At 45.8% G+C, this 22728-nt stretch overlaps 1 protein-coding gene across 4 annotated transcripts in view; it reads right to left on the bottom strand.

The window, feature by feature from the left end:
• Positions 1 to 7480: 7480 nt before the first annotated feature.
• ABL1 (ABL proto-oncogene 1, non-receptor tyrosine kinase) overlaps positions 7481 to 22728 on the bottom strand; it is a 118824-nt gene continuing 103576 nt past the window's right edge. For all 4 annotated transcript variants that reach the window (XM_084650536.1, XM_084650539.1, XM_084650538.1 and 1 more), the window contains 7 exons: positions 19426 to 19510; positions 18899 to 19076; positions 15864 to 16048; positions 13475 to 13627; positions 12753 to 12842; positions 12238 to 12402; positions 7481 to 9655 (listed from right to left, as the gene is read on the bottom strand). In XM_084650536.1, coding sequence (XP_084506662.1) covers positions 7959 to 9655; positions 12238 to 12402; positions 12753 to 12842; positions 13475 to 13627; positions 15864 to 16048; positions 18899 to 19076; positions 19426 to 19510 — 2553 coding nt within the window. In that variant the 3' untranslated portion in view covers positions 7481 to 7958. The remainder of the gene's footprint in view (positions 9656 to 12237; positions 12403 to 12752; positions 12843 to 13474; positions 13628 to 15863; positions 16049 to 18898; positions 19077 to 19425; positions 19511 to 22728) is intronic.

The following is a 22728-nucleotide window of genomic DNA, read 5'->3' as shown; positions in this document are numbered from 1 at the left end:
GACATCTGGAATACGGCTGTGAATGAGGAATAGGTCCCACTGGGCACGGTGTACAGTTCTAAAAGCTCCTGCTCTCTCTCATTAACACAAACTCCCTCCGGCAGCAAATGCTGTTCAGTGTCACGATGCCATTTACAACAGGATTGCTCCTGCGTGCAAACCAGGACCAGGCAAAATGGCCCAATAAACTGTCACCCTTCAAAATCCCACAGAGCGAGTATGCCAGTCCAGCCATCGGATAGGGGCCAGGCTAGATCCTGAAGCATTGCTGTCTCCCAGATCCGACTCGGACAGCTTTTGTTAACCGCTATCATACTGACGCGGGACCGGCTGACCGACAATAGCGTTGCAGAGCAAGCCCAGATCTTTGCCTTGCTGCTGAATTGTGCCCGCTTTAGCCACTTGGGCCTTGCCTCCATGCCCATGTTGGTAAACAGTCCCAGTGCTGGCGAAGTGCGGGGAGTGCCAAGTGCAGCTTGGTTGCTGACATTTTAAGCACAGCGTCATCTACCCCCAGGACACTGTGGTGGAGACGCCAGTGGCTGGTGCCCACTAACACTGCTGCCAACTCTACCACTAGTGAAGCTTCACCACTGGGAGGGCTTAGCAGAAAAAATACAGAGCCAGCAAGGCCCTGCAGACTGAGCCTGATTCTCAGCGCTGGCCTCTCTTTTTTGCAGATGCTGTTTTGTAACTAACTGCATCCTACCGGGCATGCTTTTCCGTGCCCTCCATCAATGGCAGGCACAAATATGAATAATTAGAGGTCTGATTACCTGGAGGTGATAAGGGGCTAATGGCTACTAATATTTCACCGCGGGCACACAGAGTAGTGGCAATTATTTGCAGGTGCTGAACTGCACTCTAGAAAGCAGAGAGCACGTCAAGACTTGGCTGAAAAGCCAGGCTCCAAAAGGGGCACTGTAATGCACATTGTGCAGGCAGCCCTCTCAAAACCAGCGCCTCCCTCAGAGGCCAGCACAAATTACCCTCTTAGTTGACTCGAACTATACTCGAAATGGTGTGCGAATGCTTCCAGTGGGTTACCCGACACCTGGGTATGGTGCAGATTTCTCTGGATAGAGAAGTGGACCCGATTCTGGTTTCAGTTACACTGATGTAAAACTGGATTTGCAAGGGAGCTATTCTGTATTTACAGTGATGTGAGAGCAGAATCCCCCCCGCCCGGTACAAGAAGCACATTACCCACACCCAGGTCACCCGAAGGATTAACTTGACTGGCTGTCTAGAAGGCGGCTGCTATTTGAAGGGGAGAGGCGAGGCAGGGCATTTTTCCTTCCCTCACCTTCCAGCGCTGTAACTGAGAGCCCACTGCAAGCAGCATTCAAAATATAAAGGGGCCCAAGCAGCACTCAGCGTGTCCAAGCCAAAACGGACTCAACCGGGGGAAAGGAGTCAGATACGTTTCAAAATGCACTTTTGGTCCTTCTCTAATCCCAGCCCACGAAAGGCCCCGAGTTCAGAGAACACACGTGCACCAGTCTGATTGAACAGCAGAGCTGGGGAGCGGTTATTGATGTTACTATGGCAACCCCTCTCTCTTTTTCCCTTTGTGAATGTTCAAATCCTCAGTAAATATCCACTCGTCAATTTTACGCAGAGCTGCCAGGAGGACAGCTGCGTTTTTACACACAGCTCAGCGAGAGTCGGGAGCATTAAATATTTCACCCCGAGAACCTTGCGTTTTGTTAGGGAAAACCCATTGCTCTGCAGCGGTGACACTGGGCAGGGAAGAGCAGCTTTGCCCACTTTGGGAGAGGAAGTGAAGTCTAGTGATTAGAGCAGGGGGCTGGGAAGCCAGGACTCTGGGGGTTCTATTCCCAGCTCTGGGAGGGACGCAGGGTCTAGTGGCTTGAACAGGGGACTGTATGCAAATGTTTGTACAAGATTATTATAAAGGGACAAAACTATCTGCCATTAGGGCAACTTCTTACAAGCTAGAGACTTTCATTTTGCTTCCCTGGTGACTGGAGCAGACCTAGGTGTGTCCGAGCTTGGTTTCAGACAGCTTTATCCTGCGGGGGCAACAGCTGCATTGTCATCTTCAGCAGGAAGGAAAGAGCCACCTGCAGGGCTGTGATGTGCCACAGGCTGGCCAGGATCTGCTGGGTAAGCAGTGCTTCCTTGGAAGGGAGATAGGCAAGTCTTTCGCTGGCTTGGGTTCCAAGGGATGCTCTGAGCAGGTCATTCTTGCTTCAGGTTAGTTTTCACTAGATACTGAGGGAGGGGCCAGCTGGGGGGGGGGGAGTGTGTGGTCGGGGGGGGGGCAGTGGAATGGAGAATAACTCCTTGAAGCACAGTTTTGTATTTGCTCGAAACATTTTATTCCTCTCCCCGCGACCAATCCCCAGGACGGTGGAAGGGCCCAGCTCCACTGCCCCTCATCCTGAAAGGCCACTCCACTTTGGGCTTCAGGTTCTCTTCCCAGTCCTGCTCACTCTGGGGACACCAGCTCCCCCACTTCCTTATGGCCGCTCCTTACCTCTGATGGGAGCGGAGGGCTTTGCTCCCAGTATAGGCCACCAGATGGCGCGAGAGCTCAGGGGCACACAGCTGGCGTTCTGCCCTCGCAGCTCAGAGTCCGGCCAGCTCTCAGGGTGTTGGGTGATGTGTTGTTCAGAAGCACCAAGTGCCTCTGACGATTAGGCCAAGGCCCGTGTGCCTTTGGTGGTAGCGAGAGCACCAATGCCAAGCCCCAGCACCACGGAAGGGACCGTTTCTTTAAAGAATTCCCTTGCCATTTAAAAACTATCGACAATGCAAGGGGGAGGCTAGTTTTCAGCTTTACCGGAGACTTTTCAAGCGTCAGGAGCTTGCTCTGAGTGGGGACTGGCCAACCTCATGCCGCGGGAAGACTTTTCAAGGGGAAGAGTGCAGCCCGGCAGAGCTCTGCTGTGAATCCCAGCTTTCCGTCAGGGCCAGGGCACCCTGGCTGTCCAGTCTCCAAACTAACCTTGCCCAGGGCCTTTCAAATTCATCTCAGACCGTGCTCCCCTTCTTGATCGTTCGCTTTCCTGGTGGCCAGCCTCTCTTCTGCAAATAGCCAGACATCAGACCTTGTCAACACTGGTTTACACACACTGCTTACTCACGGACTTCCTGCACCAAGTCCCTTTTCCACTGCTGAGAGACCCAGTGACAGCCCTTCTCCCCCACCTCCCCTGCAGGGTTTGTTCTTGCCGGGTAAGCTGGAGCTAACCATCCATGTTTTAACTTTATCTTGAGCGGAGCTGCAGCCTTGCAAAGTCCAAGGTGGTGGCAGAGTTTGGGATCCCAGATGGGTCCATCCGCACAGGAAGCCCCAACAGCGTTTCAGTCATGTTGTGGGGGGAAGGGCAGAGCTACCGTGTTATAACAATCTCCCAGCGTTGTCTCTTTGCACTGAGAACTGTGTTATTAAAAGCTGTCCTGAGTGGTGCACTAGCTGGGGTGGCCAGCCTCTCAGATAAGCTTCCCCCGGGACTAGAACCCCTGCTGGAAAGGTAATAATAGACAGAGGCTCAGGAACACTTACTGATCAGCGGAGAATTCACGCCAAACAACGGGGGATACTGCCAGAGAAACATTGGCAGCACAAGTCCATAGCAAGATTTCCCTGTAGTTGGCAACATTTTCCCCCATTGGGAGAGGTGCTTGTCTAGCAGCATCTCTGCAGGATAGGAGGCTTCGTGTGGGTAGAGGGGACTCATTTATTTTTTGTCAATGAACATTGACCATATTTTGAATCTTGTGACAAGTCATTTCCTCAGCAAAGCTGCCGCTAAAAGGGCACGCACGATGCATTTGAGGAAAACCTGACAGGGAGCATTACCATTTCAAACGAAACAAAAGTATTTTCTCCCCTGAGCACTCACTCACTTTCAGGTTCAATAACCCAGAAAATTGGAGCAACCAACCTGTTAAATGCATCAATCTGTTAAATCAATTCCCATGGTATCTGGCTACGTTTAGGGCTTGTCTACACTTAAAATGCTAGCGCAGCACAGCGGTGCAGCTGTAGCGCTTCAGTGTAGACACTCCCTACGCCGACAGGAGGGATTTTCCCATCAGCGTAGGTAAACCACCTCCCCAAGAGGCAGTAACTCGGCCAACAGGAGGATTCTTCCCTTGACCTAGACAGTGCTCAGGGGTGTGGATTTTTCACACCCGAGTGATGCAGTTATACTGACCCAATTTTCTAGTGCAGACCAGGCCTGAGTGTTTTACCTCCTTTCCCCCCCTTCTAATCCTGTATTTCCTGATGCTTTCCCCACCAGTCAACTGACCTCCCCTCTCCCAAAGATTATGGTCCACATTAGGAGAGAGAAGGATTTTCAGGAATGATTTCATTTGGCATGTAGCCCCACCACCTCTTTCTTGCTCTACAATCCTTCCTACCCCAATCCAAAGCCAGCGCAGCATCTACCCGCAGCGGGCAGCTATTAACTGTATCCATGTCGTTCTGTTGAGATGTAAATCTAAAACATTCTAGGTGTGGATCTCTCCAAGGGCCATTGTCATAAAATAATTGTGAACTTCCTGTACTTTCGTGAGCATTTTTTGTTGGATGAAACCAGTCTAGTAAAGAATTAATCCAGGACTTGCTAAGAGTGGCACCAATTTTGCCACTAATAAAATTTATACTTACCTATTGCACATCCCTGCTTTTATTTTTTTTTAAACAACCTTCTGCTAATTTAGTAATGGTTCAATCTCACCTGCATATCAGCAACTGCAACTGGACAAATGTTCTGATGAACTCCTATGCCCCATATAAAGGTTTCCGCTCCCTTTATCATGCATGCTAAATCTTTCAGGAGGTCAGGATTCTGGTCCCTTACTGAGCTCTGTTACTGACCTGTTACATGAGTTTGGGCAAGTCACTTCACCTCTCTTTGCCTTCTCACCCTTGACCTGGTCTGCCTCGAGTATAAGCTAGCTGGGGCAGGGACTATCTCTGTGTCTGCATGTCGCCTAGTACAATGGATATAAGGATATGACAAATCTGAGATTTGCTGACTGGTCAAGAAGGAATCCTCTGGACTGTTCCATCAGCAGTGGTTAAGCTCAGGGGGCAGCACACAATGGTCAACAGAGGTCTTAGCTCATCCATCACTCCACAACCAAAGCCTTTTAGGAGCTTGGGAATTTCTGCCAATTTCACGCTAAGAATCCAAGAGCCAGGAGGGAGAATCCTGGCAGCAGCTCTCTCTGGAGCAGTACCCTTCCCAATTTTCAGAGAGAAACTGTGGCACAGACAAGGTGTCAGTGAGTCTGTGTTAAAACTGGGATTAGGAGGCAGAAGATCCTGGTTTCCAATTTTGGGGTTAGGCCACAAAGCCCTGCCTGCCTCACAGCAAGCACATACCTTGGAACCAACTATGGATTAGCTAGACATTGTTTTAGAAGAATGGAGAGGGACGCCCCTCCACATCAAAGGGGAAGAGAGAATAGAGACTAGATCTTGAATGCAAAACACATGGCGGAAGAAGAAAAGTCTAGGCTCAAGTCCTGCTCTCACTGAAGTCAGTGGCAAAACCCTGACTTCAAAAAGGGACCACATTCAGATCTTTATTCTGTAAATTTTTTTCCCCCCGTATGATTTTCAGAGCTAGTTCTAAAGACTCTGGTAACTCGCTGCCCTCTGGTTCTGATCAGCATGGTGAGCAGAAAGGCCTTTGTGAAATATTTCATCCAGAAAGGGGGTCTCATTTCAGCAGCAGAATTGTGGACGCTTGCACCAGACAGAGGTCATCTAAGCTGAAGCAGCCTTGCCAGTAGACCAATGAACTCCTGGTTTTCTTTGACACAGTTTATTTTTAAATATACTATGCAAGAGAGCGCAGAATAAAAAATAACACCCCCCCCAAAAAAAAACAAAAAAAAACGGAGAGCCATGTACAGAAACAATCTGTATTGGACCAAAATAAAGGGGAAACGGCCCCTTTGGTATTACAGAAACAAAGGACAGAGCTATTTACACATTGTAAAAAAGACAAGTCTACAGAAGTGTGTAATACTGAGATACAAATGTATAATATAGTGGCACAATATGTTATCGACAAAGTTAAAACAGTACCTCAGAAAAGAGATAGTCCAAGGGGTGTTTTTTTGGTGGGGTGTTTTTGTTTGTTTTGCTTGTGGGTTTTTTGTTGCATGTATGTTTGTATTTTGTAAAGGCAGCCTGTGGTGTTTTGTTTTTTATTTGACTGTCACGTGTTACACCAAGGTGATCTGTGAGGGCGAGAATGGTGTGAGCATAGAAAAGATCAGAAACCACCTACAAAACAAACAGTTCATAAGAGGAAAAATAAAATATCATCGAAAGCAATTAGTGTTTAAGATACACATGGTGGGGTTTCACAGGAGATACTGGGGGAATGAAGTGGGGAGATTGCTTTCTTCTCTTGTCCCGAGTGAAAGGAGTTAAATTGCACTGTTAATTGTTTTAAAGTCTTGTCCTTTCAAGAACACAGGGAGTCACAGTTAGTCCCCAAACCCGCTGGATTAACTGGGAGGGTCAAAGTGAACTGGGAAAGGCTGCCAAGGAATCACAGGTTCAGAAGTTTGTGGCATCCTTCGACAGTCTCCTTGAGAGGTGCACCCCAGGCAAAAGGGGTCCGCAGGCTTCTCCGATCCCTGCTTAATCCTGGACAGAACCACCCGATCATTAGGGTGATCAAGGTTTCCACTGGAATTAAATAAACTACTTCAAAACCCTATGTATAGATTTTAAACTCTTCAGTGGGATTTTGTACAGACACTGAAAGGAATGGCTCGCCACGAGCTGCTTTCCTCTTCCAACCAGGGCTGTATGAGAGAGCAGCGTCCAGGTCTGATGTAGCCCTTATCTGAGCTCATTACTCCCATGTAGCTCACCTAATTTGACGTGGCTGGAAATCTAACTAGACAAAGAACAGCTCTGCTGATGCATCAGCTCATGCCCATTTGGGATGCACAAAATCAACTAAAACCACGGCTGGAGGCACAGTGGTATCTTTAAATTCATCCTAATCCACCTCCCCCTGTTGCCACCCTTCTCTCCCTCACCCAGCGACGCAGTCAGTTCATTGCTCTCACAAAGGATTTGCCACTCCCCCAAGCTTGAACCTGGCTAGTGTTTTGCATCTGCAAAGCATGGATGTGCTCTTCCTCAAAAACATCACTCCTTTATCGTTACCAAAAGAGATCCACAAACGGACTCCTGTACCACTGCAGTCAGAGGGACCATCCGTGCCATTCCAAACCCACAGTGATTCGTCAGGGGCTCTCGGACATGAGGAAACATGGATTCCTTGACCAGCAGCTAAGGGTCACCGACAGAACCACAGGGAGGATTTTCGTAAACGTATTTCGTAGCATTCTGTTTCATGACAAAGTTTCATTAATAACTCCCCCGTCACCTCCAAATCTGTGGTGTTAGTGTCATGGATGTGCCTGCGGGGAAGGGGACACTGTGACCCCAGGAAAGCAGGGTATATATTGCTATTCAAACACTCATCCTCGTGTACAACAGGGGCCGGGGGAGGGAATCAAATTGCAGTAGGAATTCCTCCAGGAGGAAGGCAGAATGTCAGCGTCCGTCAGTCCGGGTTCCATCTTAAAGCTCTGTCCAAAACAATAAAATATTATAAAAAGGCCTGGTGTGACCTCAGCATTTAGACTTGTAATCCACAAGGCAAGAACTCCACAGACCAGAGGATTTTGCGTATGAGAGAGACAGGGCACCTCGGTGAAAGGGAGGAAAGTGCATCTTGATGAACACCCTACTTTAGGCAGTAGGGCTGTGTTCCACAGTCTGGGCCTTTTGCACATCCCTGTACTGAAGGCCCCTGGGTCCTTTGTCAGTCTACCATTGCGCTTATGCTGTAGTTCTCTCTGCAGTTGGCTTTGGCCTGTAATTTAAAAAAAAAAAAAAAAAAAAAAAGAAATGAACGAAAAGTGTTACCTGGCTTCTGCTACCTCTGAACAATATCGCTGATTTCTTTCACCGAGCTGAGAAGTTTGCTAAAGTCCTGCGTGGCTGCAGGGCCGCTGCTAGCGGTGGCCGGACAGATCTGGAGCTCCCGAAGGTTATTCTCCAGCTTGTTGATGGCCTCACGGAAGGCAAATTTGTTCCTCATCTGCTGGATGGAGTCCACGTAGCTCACACAGAACGTGTAGAGGTTTTTGCCAGCCTCCAAGACGGCGCTGTGGCTCGCCATTTGTTCGGAGTTCTTGTTGATGGCCACGCGCAGGGCCTCAGTGCTTTCCAGTACCACTCCCTTGGTGATGGTGCCACTGGCTATCCTCTCTGGAGGCTGGCGGGTTTTGCGCAAGGAGACTCTGGTGGATATGAGAGGGATGAAGGCTGTTGACGACGGCTGGTCCCCGCTTGGGGCGGGTGGGGCAGATGAGGAAGAGGGGGCTGGGGCCGCTGTGGTCAGCAGCGGCTTTGTGGAGGACTGTGGCTTTGGTACAGAGGGGAGTCCAGGCTTTTTTACACCCTCCCCTACCTGGTTTGGCTTGGCAGCGTCACTGCTTGCAGTGTCTGCAACCTGAGCCACCTGTTTAGATTTAGTACCACACCCTGCATCTGCTGCTTCGTGGCTGGGGCTGTGGGATGATTTTCCAGGCTTCCCGATGGAAGCTGAGGAGAGTGGAGGCGGAGGGGCCGGTTTAAGCTTTGATAACTTCATCTTGTCCTTTCCTGATGACTCGGAAGTCTGTTTGAGCCTCCTCATCCTTGGCTCCTCTATAGAAGCCTTGCTGGCCACCACAACCCCAGCAGAGTTGGGTTTGACAGTAGGACCTTGGTCTGTCATCCCAGTGGTCCCTAAGGCACTGGATTTGATGCCATCATCCTTGTGGGACAGGCTGGAGGAAGGAGCGATTATAGGTTGCCTGCGTACAAGTTTTGGTGTCAGAGAGGGTGGGCTGGAGCCAGGGCTGGACTCCGTGTCTTTGAACACATCGTCAGTTGTCTCTTCATTTTTCTTCAGCAGCCGGGGAGGGGGCGTCACCATCCCTCTGACAGCAAGATCCGTCTTGTTCTCATTTGCCCGCTTCCGAGGCAGGGCTGGCTTTTCGCTCTTGTGCCCGCCGAAGGTGGAGGAATCAAACTGCCGCACTGTGGACTGCAAATCCCTGGGCAGCGTCACGGATCTCCACTCCGTGTCCCTGGCTCCATGGGGCACGCACGATGCTGAGCAGGACCTCAGGAAGCGCTTGCTGGCATTAGAACTACACTCTTCTTCACCAGTTGCCAGCCGACTGCTCGTCATGGAGCTGTTTTTTTTCCATAGGTGTGGGGATAAAAAGCCAGAGTTCCCAGTGACAGCTCCGTTAGTGACTCCAGCCCCATTGCTCGGGCCCTGGCACTTTGAGGCATCGATGGCATCTGCAGGGGGCACGATGAAGGCTCCATTGCTGGCATCCCTGCTTTCATCCTCACCTCCACCCTTGCGGTCCGAGTGGCCGTCCATCTCCCGGAAGGAGCTGCTGCGTTTCGGAGGGGCAGGGGCAGTCTTCTTCTTCTTCTTGATAAGGGCACTGAAGAGGTTGGTCTTTTTGTCTTTTGGAAGCAACCGCTCATCTTCATTTAAACTGCTCTCCAGGGGAGCTCTTTCCTTCCGCGGGAGCAAGGGAGAAACAGCAGGTTCGTGCTCCAGAGGGTCTGCAAGGAACAAAAGATTCTACTGAGCTTTGCTTAAAGAAATACAAGTTTGCTTTCCTTTGGGATCACATTGCAGCACCTCCTAACAGGTGCAGGCTCTGTAAACAGAGGGCCAAGTTCAGACCTGGTGCAAGCAGGCACTGCTCCACTGAAGCCAAGGTTGGATTTGGTCCAGAATCTTTGGACACGAATTCTTGGGGGTGGGGAGTGTTTATAGGATGCCCTGCCAGAATACCTCACCCTTTGTTTTCTCAAGCAGGCCTCTGACTAAGTCAGTCAGACAGGAATTTACATTTAAAATTCAGACACACTCAAATTAACCCTCGTTATCCCAGAGTTCCTGACATCACATCTGGAGTTTTCTCTAGCCTTGTTGAGGGTAAGCGAACAATAAGGTCAACTTTTTTTTTTTTTTGGTCCCTTTGTTGTTTTCTCCCATGTGACTGAAGGTTCATTTTTTAAAGGCTTGTCTGTATCCACACACTCATCTCCCTGTTTGGTTACTCTAAGGTGTCCATAATCCCCAGCTGATATGATCCTCTGGTGAAGTGTATGGTACAAGCAGAAATCAAGGTTATTCTAGCAGCTGAATACACCTAACCATGTCGTTGTGAAGACAGGCAGCCTTGCACAACGGAGGAATCCAGAGATAACAGCCTGCTGCAGTGGAACTGCTCTGGAAGGAGAGCGGGGTGACCCTTTTTCCACTTACATGAGAAATACTTCAAAAATGAATAGTGGTTTATAATACTTTTGTCAGGAGTCCTGAAGGTCCCAATATTTGAACAACAGGGTCTCTCGTTCACAGGTCAGGCATTAGAATAGTGCTCAGACAGCCTAATTCAGAAGAGATGCCTTCAGGGTATTGTATACATTTACAGCTTGAGTAGGCAGCAAGAGGGGGAGATGGAGCAGGGTTAAATAGGGAAAAGAGGATGCTACATAGTCATATTCTGGAAAATATTCTGGGGTTTGGATCCTGGTTGAGAGGAATTCTTAAAAAAAAGGAAATTTCAGGATTGCAAAGTCACACTTTTTTGGACATGTGTATTTAAACCAGTCACATGCACCTGAACACATCTGGAGGAGCATAAGCAAAAAGAGCTTTTAAAAAAATTTGGAAGGGGACACCCATTTCTGAGAGCAGATATGGGTATGTGAACTCCTCTGCTCATTTAGGAACCAACATGAAAAATGTTTCTTCTCAACACTGATTTTTCAAGAAAACAATGACTCAGGTCCCTAACTAACATCCCTTCCCAGGGACCAACAACTCAGTGATCAGGACTTAAACTCAAATTTCTCACTGAGTGCTTGCTACTGATGGGAAGTGATGCTCACAGGTCTTGGATATTTGTAAGCAACTGGAAATGGGAAGGGACAAAGGACATTCTATAGGTACCTATTGTGAAGTTGACACAGTAAACACAGCTTCCAGGCTCAGATATGGCACCAAGACACACCTTCTCCAGAAGAACCATCAAGTGTCTGTATTATATAAAAAGTGACCCCAAAGAGGAGTTTCGGTGGTGACCTTCTCTCTCTCCTATGCATGTATGCCTACACACACACACAGAGGTGTGTACACAGAGGTGTACTAAAGATCTCCAAGATCCCAAGTCCGCAGAACATACTGCTTACTCCCGATGGGACAGCTGAGCAGGCACATTTAACAGGAGTTGGCAAGAACCAAGAGATCAAATTTTTATTGGGTTTTTTATTTTTTAAACTTTGCATTTCAAAATGCTCTGGATACAAATTAACTGCCCATGCTCAATGTTTTGTCATTGTTTCAACTGCCTCAAAATGGAAACTACACGCTTTGAAAAACTGATTGAAAGGCTGTTTAATTTCATGGTAGATTTTGTAAATACCTCAGTGTCCCTTGCTGAAACTATATTTGATATCTGCCACAAGTAATACGCTTCAGTGTTTCAAAACAGACAAGTCTGGACCGTATATACCAGAGCCCTGATCCTGAGCAGTGATCCAGTCTCTTTAGACCACTCTGGTGATGTAAAGGGGCTGGCAGCCAGGGAGATTCCTCTCTGCTGGGAATTCCCCCAGCACTGGAGCAGCTTCAGGACAGTGCAGCGAGTCCTATCCTATCCCTTTGATAACTCCTGACACAGGGGTGAGGGAGACGCTGTGCTCAGAGTATTCTGTGCTATGGCACTGCTCCACTGGGCGCCATGGGCAGCAGCTGTAAGCTAAAACAGTCCTCAGGGCTGCTCTAACTTTCAGCAGGGGCTGCACCAGTCCCTGAACCAACTAGGAAATCAGGAGGTAGAGAGAGAACACAAAAAGGCGATATCCCCCCCTTCCTGGGCTGCATGGCTGCTGCAGCTCAGAATCTGCAAGTAATACTGATTGCTAGCAATCTACAAGAAGTGCTAGGAGCTACAGGAACAGAGTCCCAAACCCATCGCGAACCTAGGAAGAGAAGTGCCTAATGACAGGACACATCCAGAGAGCAGGTACCTATCATTAGGCACTTTTCCCATGTTCTCTCTGGGTCTGGGCCTCCATTTTATTTCAGTCTGTCTCACTGGAGGGGAATAATGGCTGTAGCTAGAACATACCACATTCCCCTTGTCCTTTAGGATGCGCCATCTCCATGTTCTCACTGGCATCTTTGCTTTCAGCAGCTCTCCTGGATGATCTCGTTTTGGTCGGTAGTTCTGGAGCCTGCAGGAAGTTACTCACTACGCTTCTCATGCCTTTTTTCCCCAACTCTTTCTCCACCTCTGGAAGGCAAAGAAAAGAATGATCACAAGGAAAGCGCGCAGGGGCGGGGGGGTAGAGATAAAAGGCAAAAATACTGAGCTATCTCTGGACAACAGGGGGGAAAGGACAAGCTGACAGCACCCAAGGGAAGGGGGTTCAGCCAGACAGAAGGCCTGTTGGTAACAAAAATAATACAAGCATCTGCCTGCTCCATCTTTTTTACACTGGGAAGTACAACTTACAAACAAAGCTTCACTGCAAAGCAACTTGGTGGGGATGTTCAGATAGAGCAATAAACTACGTTACAATGCACTTATGCCATCGCCCCCATTCCCAGAAACAGTGTGATGAATGGTGCAAGTGGACTTACCGTCTGATATGCTGGATTCTTGAAACATTGTTTCAAATGCTTGGTGGATTTCAGCAAACGAGGGCCTATCAGACGGGCTCCACTGCCAGCCTGAAAGAATACTTCTACTCAGGACTTCTAACAAGCCTTACAAATATTCATTAAGCCTCACACTACCCCTGTGAAACTAGTTCAATATCATCAGCCCCCTTTTACAGGCAGGGAAGCTGAGATTTAGATGTTAGCCACCTGATTTTAAGGACACCGGGCACCCTCAGCTCCCACTGACACCAGTGGGAGCTACGCCTACACAACACCTCCAAAAAAAATCAACCATAAACGACTAATGGCCAAGGGGACTAAGAAAAGTCGTTCCCAAGACAATTAACAAGGCTCTCTTCCCCATCCTAGACAAACGTGGACACCCAATTCTTTATTTAGATACCCAGGAAAGAGGAGACAAAGAAACTTGAGTTAAACAACACCTTCCCCAAGACCTGGACAATTCCCACTCCTAGTAGAGAAGAAATACCCCCAAGCCAAGTCTGCATGTCTTCGGAACATTTACATCTTCCTGGGACAGCAGAGTTTAAGACTGTAACCACGTGCTGCATCTTCAATGGGAAACTAACAAAGGCTCCTTGTGCCACAGTGTTTAACCAGACCCTTGTACAGTGCTACTACCTCTTTGCAGAGCTCCATCAGCTTTCACATTTGTCTCTATATGCTTTTAGAAGACTCACATGCTCTCATGAGCTCGTAGACTTTCTCAGGACAACCTTCAGGGCGCTCCATGCGGTAGTCTTTCTCCAACAGCTCGTACACCTGAGACAGGTCAATTCCAGGGTAAGGGGACATGCCGTATGTTGCGATTTCCCATAGCAGGACGCCAAAGGCTGCAATAGAGAAATCAAAAGGCCTGAGAGTTGTTTTTTAAAAAAAGAAAAGAAAAAAACCCCAATAATCTTGCAAGTTTGCTGTAAGTGGATGCACAAAACAAAAATTCCCGGGCACTTAAACAAGCTCCCTGTTCTAGGTGGCTCAAATTCCATGCTCAGCAGCAGGTCAGAAACTAAAGTAATGTAATGAGCTTTTTCATCAACACAGACAAGTCTCCTGCAATACGACAAGATAGAATTAGACTAATTTTTAATGTATCAGCTGTCTCAAACCTGAATGTCTTGATACCCTTCAAGTCCTATTAAAGGCACAATTAAGAGATGCCATTGTGGATTAATTGAAACTGCTTCTCTGCTACACTGCAGTCTTGCTGTAAATCTGACTGCTCTTCTCATCTCTATTTTCCCTTTTTCTCTTTAGGATTCCCATGTCCAATTGATTCACTGTTTACGGGCTGCCCCCGTTCTAGGAGTATCAAGATATACAGAAAGGAAAGCTGCGGTCCCAACATTGTGATGGAATTCACAGCGATAGCTGCCAACTAGGCAAGAACTATGAGAGACAGTTTGGTTACAAGGAAAGTTTAACAGAATGCACCACAGCCAAATAAAAATAACTTCTATGATCGGGATGCCCTTTCTGTATTGAACTGTGGTGAGGATGTGAGAGAGCCCCATGGTTAGACAACTAAACTGGGATTCAGAGTACAAAGGACAGACCCCGCACCAGTTCAACAACCTGCACATAATTAGTTCGGTCATTGTATTCTGTTTTTAGCCTGAAGAGAAGGCAATTATAATCCTACGTAAGTACAGAAATCACATCATATTACATGATAAACAACCAAGGGCAATTTAAACCAGCCACTTCCATGAGCATTTCTGTTTGAATTCTGTCCTCAGGCAGTGGAATGAAAGTTAGCAAAATCCTGCACCCACAGCAGTTGTAGTGAGTGACTGGGAGAGGGCTCACTTTATTTTGAGTCAGATCCCAACTGATCAGGACTTGGCCCAATATTAATTAAAAATAACCTTGCGTGTTTAGAATACCTTTTCTCCCAAAGCGCTTTATCATTTCAATGTACACAGGAGTCACCCCAACCACTGAAGTACAGCAGCATCCTTGATGGATCATGGCAGCTGTTCACAGCAACACCACACACAGGTTTAGGATAGCACAAAGAAAAATCAACACCTTATCCAATAATACAGTACCCAGAGCTTTGTCGCCATCACCAGAACATTCACAGCATCAACAATCCCTTTTCAACATCCTAAGAATAAAACCCCACTCCAAGCAGAACTTGCCATAAGATGAAAAGGGAGAACAGCCAGAAGTCCACTAGATACTTCACTACTGCCAAACTGATTTTATGTGGAAGGAACTTGGGGTCAAATCTTCAGAAAGTCTTACATGCCACTGAATCCTAAATGTCTATGGTCACTTACACAAATGGGTCTTGGATTCCTAGGTCACTTAGACACTTTTGAAAATTTGCCCCTCAGATACTGTGGTGATCAGCAGCAGTATAAAACCTCAAGACAGACAGACAAAGTGCACTAGGAATTTAGGGAGTTAGAATGGATAGACTTAGGCTATATCATACAGGCTATCTATCCTGTTCTTATCAAAAGTATTCCAGGCTCTTCAAGAGTATCAACATGTCTTCAAGTTCTCTCTCTGCTTCTCATCTCATTCAAAGGATTCTTTTAAAAATGAGCTCAGAGCTATCACTAGGCACACAGAGATCATGTTTAAACATCTCAGACTCTCATCCTAAAAGTAGTTTACAGAGCCAGTAACCTTCAACAACATAATGCCCCAAAGTACCATTCTATGGCATTGATTCAGAGCTGGCTAGGGCACCTATCCTGCAAACACGCATCTGCTTAATTTTTACATGTGAGGACTACTCTCTCATGTGTGAAGTTACGTGTCTATTTAACTATCTGCAGGATTGCAACCTCAGAAGAAGTCCTGACTGACTGAAAGTGTGCAGCTCCTGGGTTTTCCTTTTAGGTCTCCCATTCAAACACTGAACCAGCCCACACATGATTAGCTGTGACAAGGTCACAGACCAAAGTGGTTCAGCCACCAATCATTCTCTCTCTCTTTGGGATTGGTTCAGCCACCAATCATTCTCTCTCTCGAAGAAACAGTTTTTAATGTCTTGATTTTATAGCCAGGAAAGAAAAAGGCTGTCATCTCATGTGCATGTAAGTATATTCTTACCCCAGACATCAGACTTAATGGAGAATTTGTTGTAAGCCAGACTTTCTGGCGCAGTCCACTTGATTGGGAATTTGGCTCCAGCATGGGCAGTGTATGTATCACCTGTCATCAGCCTGCTTAGACCAAAATCTGCCACCTTCACCAAGTGGTTCTCCCCTACAAGGCAGTTTCTGGCAGCAAGATCCCTAAGAAAGTAGACAAGAAAAAAATAGGCCATGAAAAGTCTTCACAATATCACACTTTTAGCAGCAGAGAGGACTTGGCTTATTATTGAAGAAATCCAGGACTTTGTATGCATTTTTCTGTATTAAGGGTGTAGAAAGGGGGAGATTATTTGTTCTCTCCACTTGATAAGGTTGTCGTCAAAACTTTTTTTTTAAAATTAGATTACAACCTTTTAGAAAAATTAAAAGCTGCCACCGTCAGGATAAAAATAATTTAAAAATAAAGACCAGTGTGTCAGTGCTCATTTTATAATTTATCTTAGATTACTGAAACAAAGGATGTTTAAGATCCTCACCAGTTTTCCTGTTTATTATTTACATATCACTCAACTTAAACAATGAAAATATATTGGTCAGTTTCAGGGATCTCGCAAATCAATTTCACTACAGTTCCCATGCTTACCACGTTTAAATCTCAACCACACAAACTATTTTTTCCAAACACATCAACTCACATAATATACAACCCAATGTAGTGCTTTTTCATACTGTACTAAAGAAGTTTTATTTTACCATAAGTATACAATACCATTTGTAAAAAGCAAAAAAATATCTGTACAAAATGCAAGCAACAGAAAATACAGTATCTCTCTTTCTGATGTGGATGGGCACGCATAGGAACTGCCACAGCAGGTCAGACCAGTAGGTCCATCCAGTCCAGTACTGGTCTCCGACAGTGGCCAGCACTAGCTGCTTTAGACAAAGGTGCAAGAATCTCTGCATAAATAGTTAAGGAATAACTGGCCCACAGGGAAAATTTCCTCTTAAAAGTTAGCAACTGGTTCAAGCCTTCAACCTTTCAAATCTCTTTAAAAAACTTTACTATCATAAACCTGTATGCTCTTATTACCCCTGTAAATGTCCAATTCTTCTCTTAATTCTGTTAAATTCTTGGCCTCAATATCTTGTGGCAATGAATTCCACCGGCTAGTTGTGTGTCAGGGTGTAACAGTATTTCCTGCAATGAAGTTGTTCTGAAACAGCTAGTGCATTCCTCAGGACACAACACTCCTTTATTCTGAAAATATGCTCACTAGGTACACCAATTCTACCACCACCTAGATGGCAGGCAAGGGCTTTGACACAGAATACAAAAACTGTATCCTGATGACCTGGATGGTCAAAGGTGGTCAACATGGACAATCATAATCTAGGAAAATCTGATTATGGAACAATTCCCCATGCCTCATACACACGATTCTGATTTGCAGAACAGTGGGCAACAATTGACTGAAATCATCCTTCTATTTATATACCAGCTAGTGAGGGATGCACCGACTGCAACTCACTAGGTCATGTATAATGTTAATATGGTCAAAGTGCATTGCGTGTTTAAAATCGTGAACGTACATGAAAGCATATCTGCTAGTAATAGATTTTGTAAAAATTTACCAGATTTTGTCAGGTTATGTTAGAAACTGATTTCACTACAAAGCTAAACAAAGAGTCTACTTCAAATCTAAGCAAGATCTGCCTCTCTCTGATACTTACTCTTTAAAAAGTCGCTTGCAGAACTCAGAACTTTAAAAAAAAACAGTACATTTTACCAAAGGCCCATTAAGCTGTGAGGCAGTGGTCTGACTATCCCCATATCAACACTGATTTCTACCATGTTTGTCTAAATAAAAACTCCTCTTTACAACCCCATTCCTACTCCTGCTTGATTCATTCAATGAGGTCACAGCCCATCATCTGAATCCATGGATGTGGACTATGACAACAACTCTGAAATAACTGGGCAAGAGGATGCAGGGGTGGCAGATTATAAGGAAGAAAACTTGTGTTTTCTGAAGATATTTGCGTCATCAGCAATAATGGGAAATGAAGTGCAAGAGCATGCAAACAAACGGGATTCTGCAAAACATTTTGTAAAGTTCATTTGCTACATGTTGAGGGGACGACAATCTTACAACAGCGCAAATCGAAAGCTCAAAACTCTGATGCTGCAAGTAGATGTTAACTTTGATTGACAGGAGCATGTGAACCCAGTTCTCATGCAGCACTGGAAATATGTCTTACAAGGAACCTTTAGCATTTCACACATGATCCTCATGTGAAGTCTCTATGAAGTCATATGTACAGATTTCATATTCCAGCTAATTGGGTGGGAAAGGTCACAACTGTGCCACGGAGAAGATGTTGTATTAAATAAAACAGCAAAGACTCTCAAGCCTCCATCCAGGCTGTCTCATTACATTGCTAGGAGGTGATTTCTTCAGACAAAGAATGCAAAGCACTAACCATAATTGCAGCACACTTAAAGGTCAACATCTCCAGACTTTAAGACTGCAAAGATGCTTAATACAGAGACACACGCAATTCATGCAATAATGGAAAAAAATCGCCAAAGCAGATGAAAACAAGGAGGGGGACAAATCAAAGCACTATGAAAAGGCAGCAAGGTGACTTTGCTGGGAACCCCAGTATGAGTATAGCAATGCCAACAGTTCTGGGGAAGAGGTCATTCTGCTGACCATTAGCTTAATAGGACTGAGAGATGATCTATTTCACCAAGAGCCATGATTTTTAGGAATCTCTGTACCTTTAAATGACAGAGGGGCCAATTTAACTACCTCACCTTACATGGCGATACCTTCACAGTATGTGTGGGTAAGAACGACCACCATGGCAGAATGGCTGTCTTGAGATGCCTCTTGTACAGTGTCTTCTGAAGTGCAGTGTCCCGGATCAGAATGCAACACATCAAGGAGTTAGTGTAAGTGATGCACCTAGATCCCATGTTGCTACACTCTGAAATTCAAGAGCTTTCTGGAGTTTGAGAAGTGGGCGAGCACTCAGTGTCATTCTTACCTGTGAATGAAGTTTTTCTTCTCCAGGTACTCCATGGCTGAGGAGATCTGAGTCGCCATGTACAGTAGCACCACAGCATTCACCTCCTGCCGGTTACACTCGCGCAGATAATCCAACAGATTCCCATAAGTCATAAACTCTGTGATGATGTAGAACGGAGGTTCCCGTGTACATACCCCTGTGGAACACAGCATTTTAGAACACATTGAGACATTGTTTATGTCTGCAGATTCTGCCCTTTGGGACATATATAAGAGTGTGTGTGGGGGGGGGGGAGAAGAGTTGTTTCCCAAAAACCGGATAGCAGTTTGTTTTATATTTCCTGCTTTAGGCTCTTGTATCTTAAATGCAAGGAAGAAAAGATAATTAAAATCAAGTACTACTTTTACAAATTGTGAATTTTGCAAGAGAATAAGTGTCTGTATCTGAAGCCTTGGTACAGTAAGCAGCTTATCTGCTCCTTAACATCCATATCGCTGCACAAGGGTTTAATTCAAATCCCTTTGCTTGGCATTTCTATCACTCACCTAATAATTGCACCAAGTTAGGATGCTTGATCTCCTTCATGACTGCGGCTTCTTTTAAGAACTCTTCTACCTCCATGGTGTCCTCCTGAACAGAAAAAGAAAAGCTTCAGCAAGGATAATATGCACAAGGTGGAAACAGATTTTAGCAGGTGGACTGAAGAATCACTGCAAACTGAAGGTGTAAGCTGAGACTGTCCCAAAACTACTGTTCCTTACTGCAGTTGTATCACGCTGCTGGGTGGGGCTCGATCCTCTGTTTAACTGATCTACTGTCATTCTTATACCATCAGCCTCTTTTGGCACAAAATAACTATTTCCCCTTTTGTGGTAGGCCCCTCTCCTGCAGGGAGATTATCTGCTTAGAGAAGCCCATTTAGAGTTCCCATCTTTAGAAAAAGACTGACGGCACTTGCTCATGCCACAAGAAATAGTACTAGGGTGACAAGAGGTGAATGAGGCAAGAAGACAGATGAGAACAAAAGGCACAATGCTACACATGCAGATGCCTGAGGCTACCTGCATCCATTACGAACCACCATTTCAAGGACTCAGAGTCGTCTCTGTTGATTGGGTCAGTGACAACTGACGGTGGCTGCTTCACAACTGAAAAGTGCAGGTTTTATGGCTTATGAATTTGTTCCTGGCTTTTAGAGTCTAATCTGTGATGTAAATGTTCTGGCTAGATGTTGCTGCATATTATTTGTTGAGTGTCATTAAGTTGCTCGCAATTACACAAAACAAGGAAGATACTGTCTTTATTTGAAGGAATATATATTCCAAAACGAATGTGCACTGGAAGGCCAAAAGGTCATTTCGAAGTGGTTCAAAAATATACTTGTAAATACAACTATTCTTTCTATATCAATGTTTCTTTCACTGGTGGATTAATGCTGATAGGCTTCATAGAAGAAGTGTTTTAAAGAGGGATTGCAAGGGATTTGCTGCTGCTGGTAAGGCTGATAACATGGGTATGGCTTATGCTGTAGACCTAGCTGGTACTCTATTTCGTTGTTAGCACTGATAGTTCTATTAAAACAGTTTCACTCCATCATTTACTGTTCCTTTATGAATTGGTACTGTTTAATTGGCAGCTGTAGTTTCCTGACACTGTCAATATTACACAGCTGTGACGTTCTTGGGAACAGAAATTTAAACCATTTCCTTTGGCAAACGAAATTGGGTTAATCAGAGTTTCAGAATGATCCTAAATACTTGTTTATCTAATGTTGGATATGTAAACTCCACCAGGATCATTCTGTACAGAAGATGGCAGTTTTTCCTTTGTGTTAAATCTCTTATCCCTCAAAGAAAGCGGTAACAGAAAAGAAACAAACAGAGAATTACTGTAACAATTATTTGTTTGAGAATCTAGTGTTCATGAAAGGTACCAGATTTATCCAATTTCAATTATATCACACCACAGATCTGGTACAGCAGCGTCAGCAGCACGACACAGTAATATATCTCAACCCTGACCTAAAGAGATCACCTCCAGAGGTATCAGGGTAGCCTAAGGCTGCATGACCAGTTCAAATCACTGGCCTCTCTGCTAAGGAAATGAACAAGGATTTCATTAGGTCAGTCGTGATAGATGTAAACTAGATATCTCTGCACTATGAAAAGGACTGAGATGATCAGCTCACTTTACAATGGGCCATGAAAGTGCCCTCACATGACAATAATTTTTAGTCACGATCAGCAACAGGTTGGATTCAAACTAATGGCCTAGAAGTTAGAAAGCTTTGTCTCCAATTGCCAATCCATTCCCTGAGCTATCCTCCACCAATAACATTGTGTTTCTGTTATCTCAGATCTGTGTGTGACATTCCTATACCCAAGTACATGAAATAAGGAAAGTGTCTCAGCCTTAACACTGAAATTTCTTGTTTTTAGTTAGCATATGGCATCAAAACTATAACCTTATATTACAAACAGAACACTTTTTGATCAATAGCAATGCTCACCATCAGTCCAGTTACTGAGAGGCTGCTCTGTAAGAACTAAACCTAGGAAGTGAGTTAGTGCTCTTTGAAAGGATATGACATTCCTCTCATTGCTTTAAAACTGATTCCAAACTGGAATAGCCAGCTCACTAGTGAGTATTCTTTCAACCCCAAACAATACTAGCTTCTGTTATTTTGGGGTCTTAAAATACTCAATACACAGGACATTCTGGCTAGGATACCTTGATTTTCCAGTGGAATATGCTAGTGAGAAATGCACAAGCACTAACAGATTATCTAGCACCATGCAATTATATGTGATAGAAGCACAGAACACGTCACTTTGGGCCCTTGTTTTCTCTCTGTATAAACTACCGTATATACTCGTTCATAAGCCCATTTTTTTTTTTTTTTAGTAAAAAAGGGAAGTACTAGTGAAGGGGGTCGGCTTACCAATGGGTATAGAGCAGGAAAGGTGGGACACAGCCCCTCCCCACAACAGAGGGGGCAAGGAGAGGCAGCACAGCCAGCAGAGCCAGAGTCTCTCTGCTTCAGGCCATGCTGCGCTCCCCACAGCCTCCGAAGCAGCTGCAGCTCTGGGGCTGGCAAGCCGCAGCCGTGCTGCTCAGCCCCACCCCCCAGAGCAGGCCGTGGCCGTGCCGCCCAGCCTGTCAGAGCAGCTCCAGCCAGGCCAGAGACATCCTCCCCTGGCCCTCCCCAGATAAGGTGGGAAGGGATGGGATGGGGAGAGAGTGTGGGGGTCCCGGGCTAGGGGTGGGGTCATGGTCACAGGGGTTACTCCCCTGACCCCCAGCTTCTCTCCCCCCAAAAAATTTCCCCACCGGTTGCTGTCCTGGCCTGTCTGGGTAAGCAGCTGGCACACTGGGACAGTTTGTTTACTTAGGTTTACCTCCATGCCTGTGGACACTCGAGGCAAACAAACCATCTTGGCCCGCCAGCAGCTTATCCTGATGGCCCGGGATCCAAAGTTTGCTGACCCCTGAATTATAGGGTCGACTTATGAATGGGTCGTAGAAATTTTCCATTTTTACTTATCCATCTTGGGGTGTGTGTGTGTGGGGGGTCGGTTTATAAACAAACCGTCTTATGATCGAGTATATGTGGTACTTGGTTCAGCAGGCTCAGAGCTACTCCTAACCAGTTTAAAGGAGGCTGGGTCACAAACGGGCTGCAGTGAGATGCAAGGAAAATAATTCATCAAGCACAAAGGATATCAGAAGAACCAAGGACATTTTTCCCCTAGTTTTTCTTTTCATTATTATTTCTAATATGCAGATCTGGGGCATCGAGGGAGACAAGGAAAAGCAAGAGAGCTTTGGAAAATAGTCTTTTAAAGGAC

The sequence above is a fragment of the Lepidochelys olivacea genome, assembly GCF_965140295.1.
Source record: "Lepidochelys olivacea isolate rLepOli2 genome assembly, chromosome: 16".
NCBI lineage: Eukaryota > Metazoa > Chordata > Testudines > Cheloniidae > Lepidochelys > Lepidochelys olivacea.
This window is presented reverse-complemented; position numbering and strand designations above follow the sequence as displayed.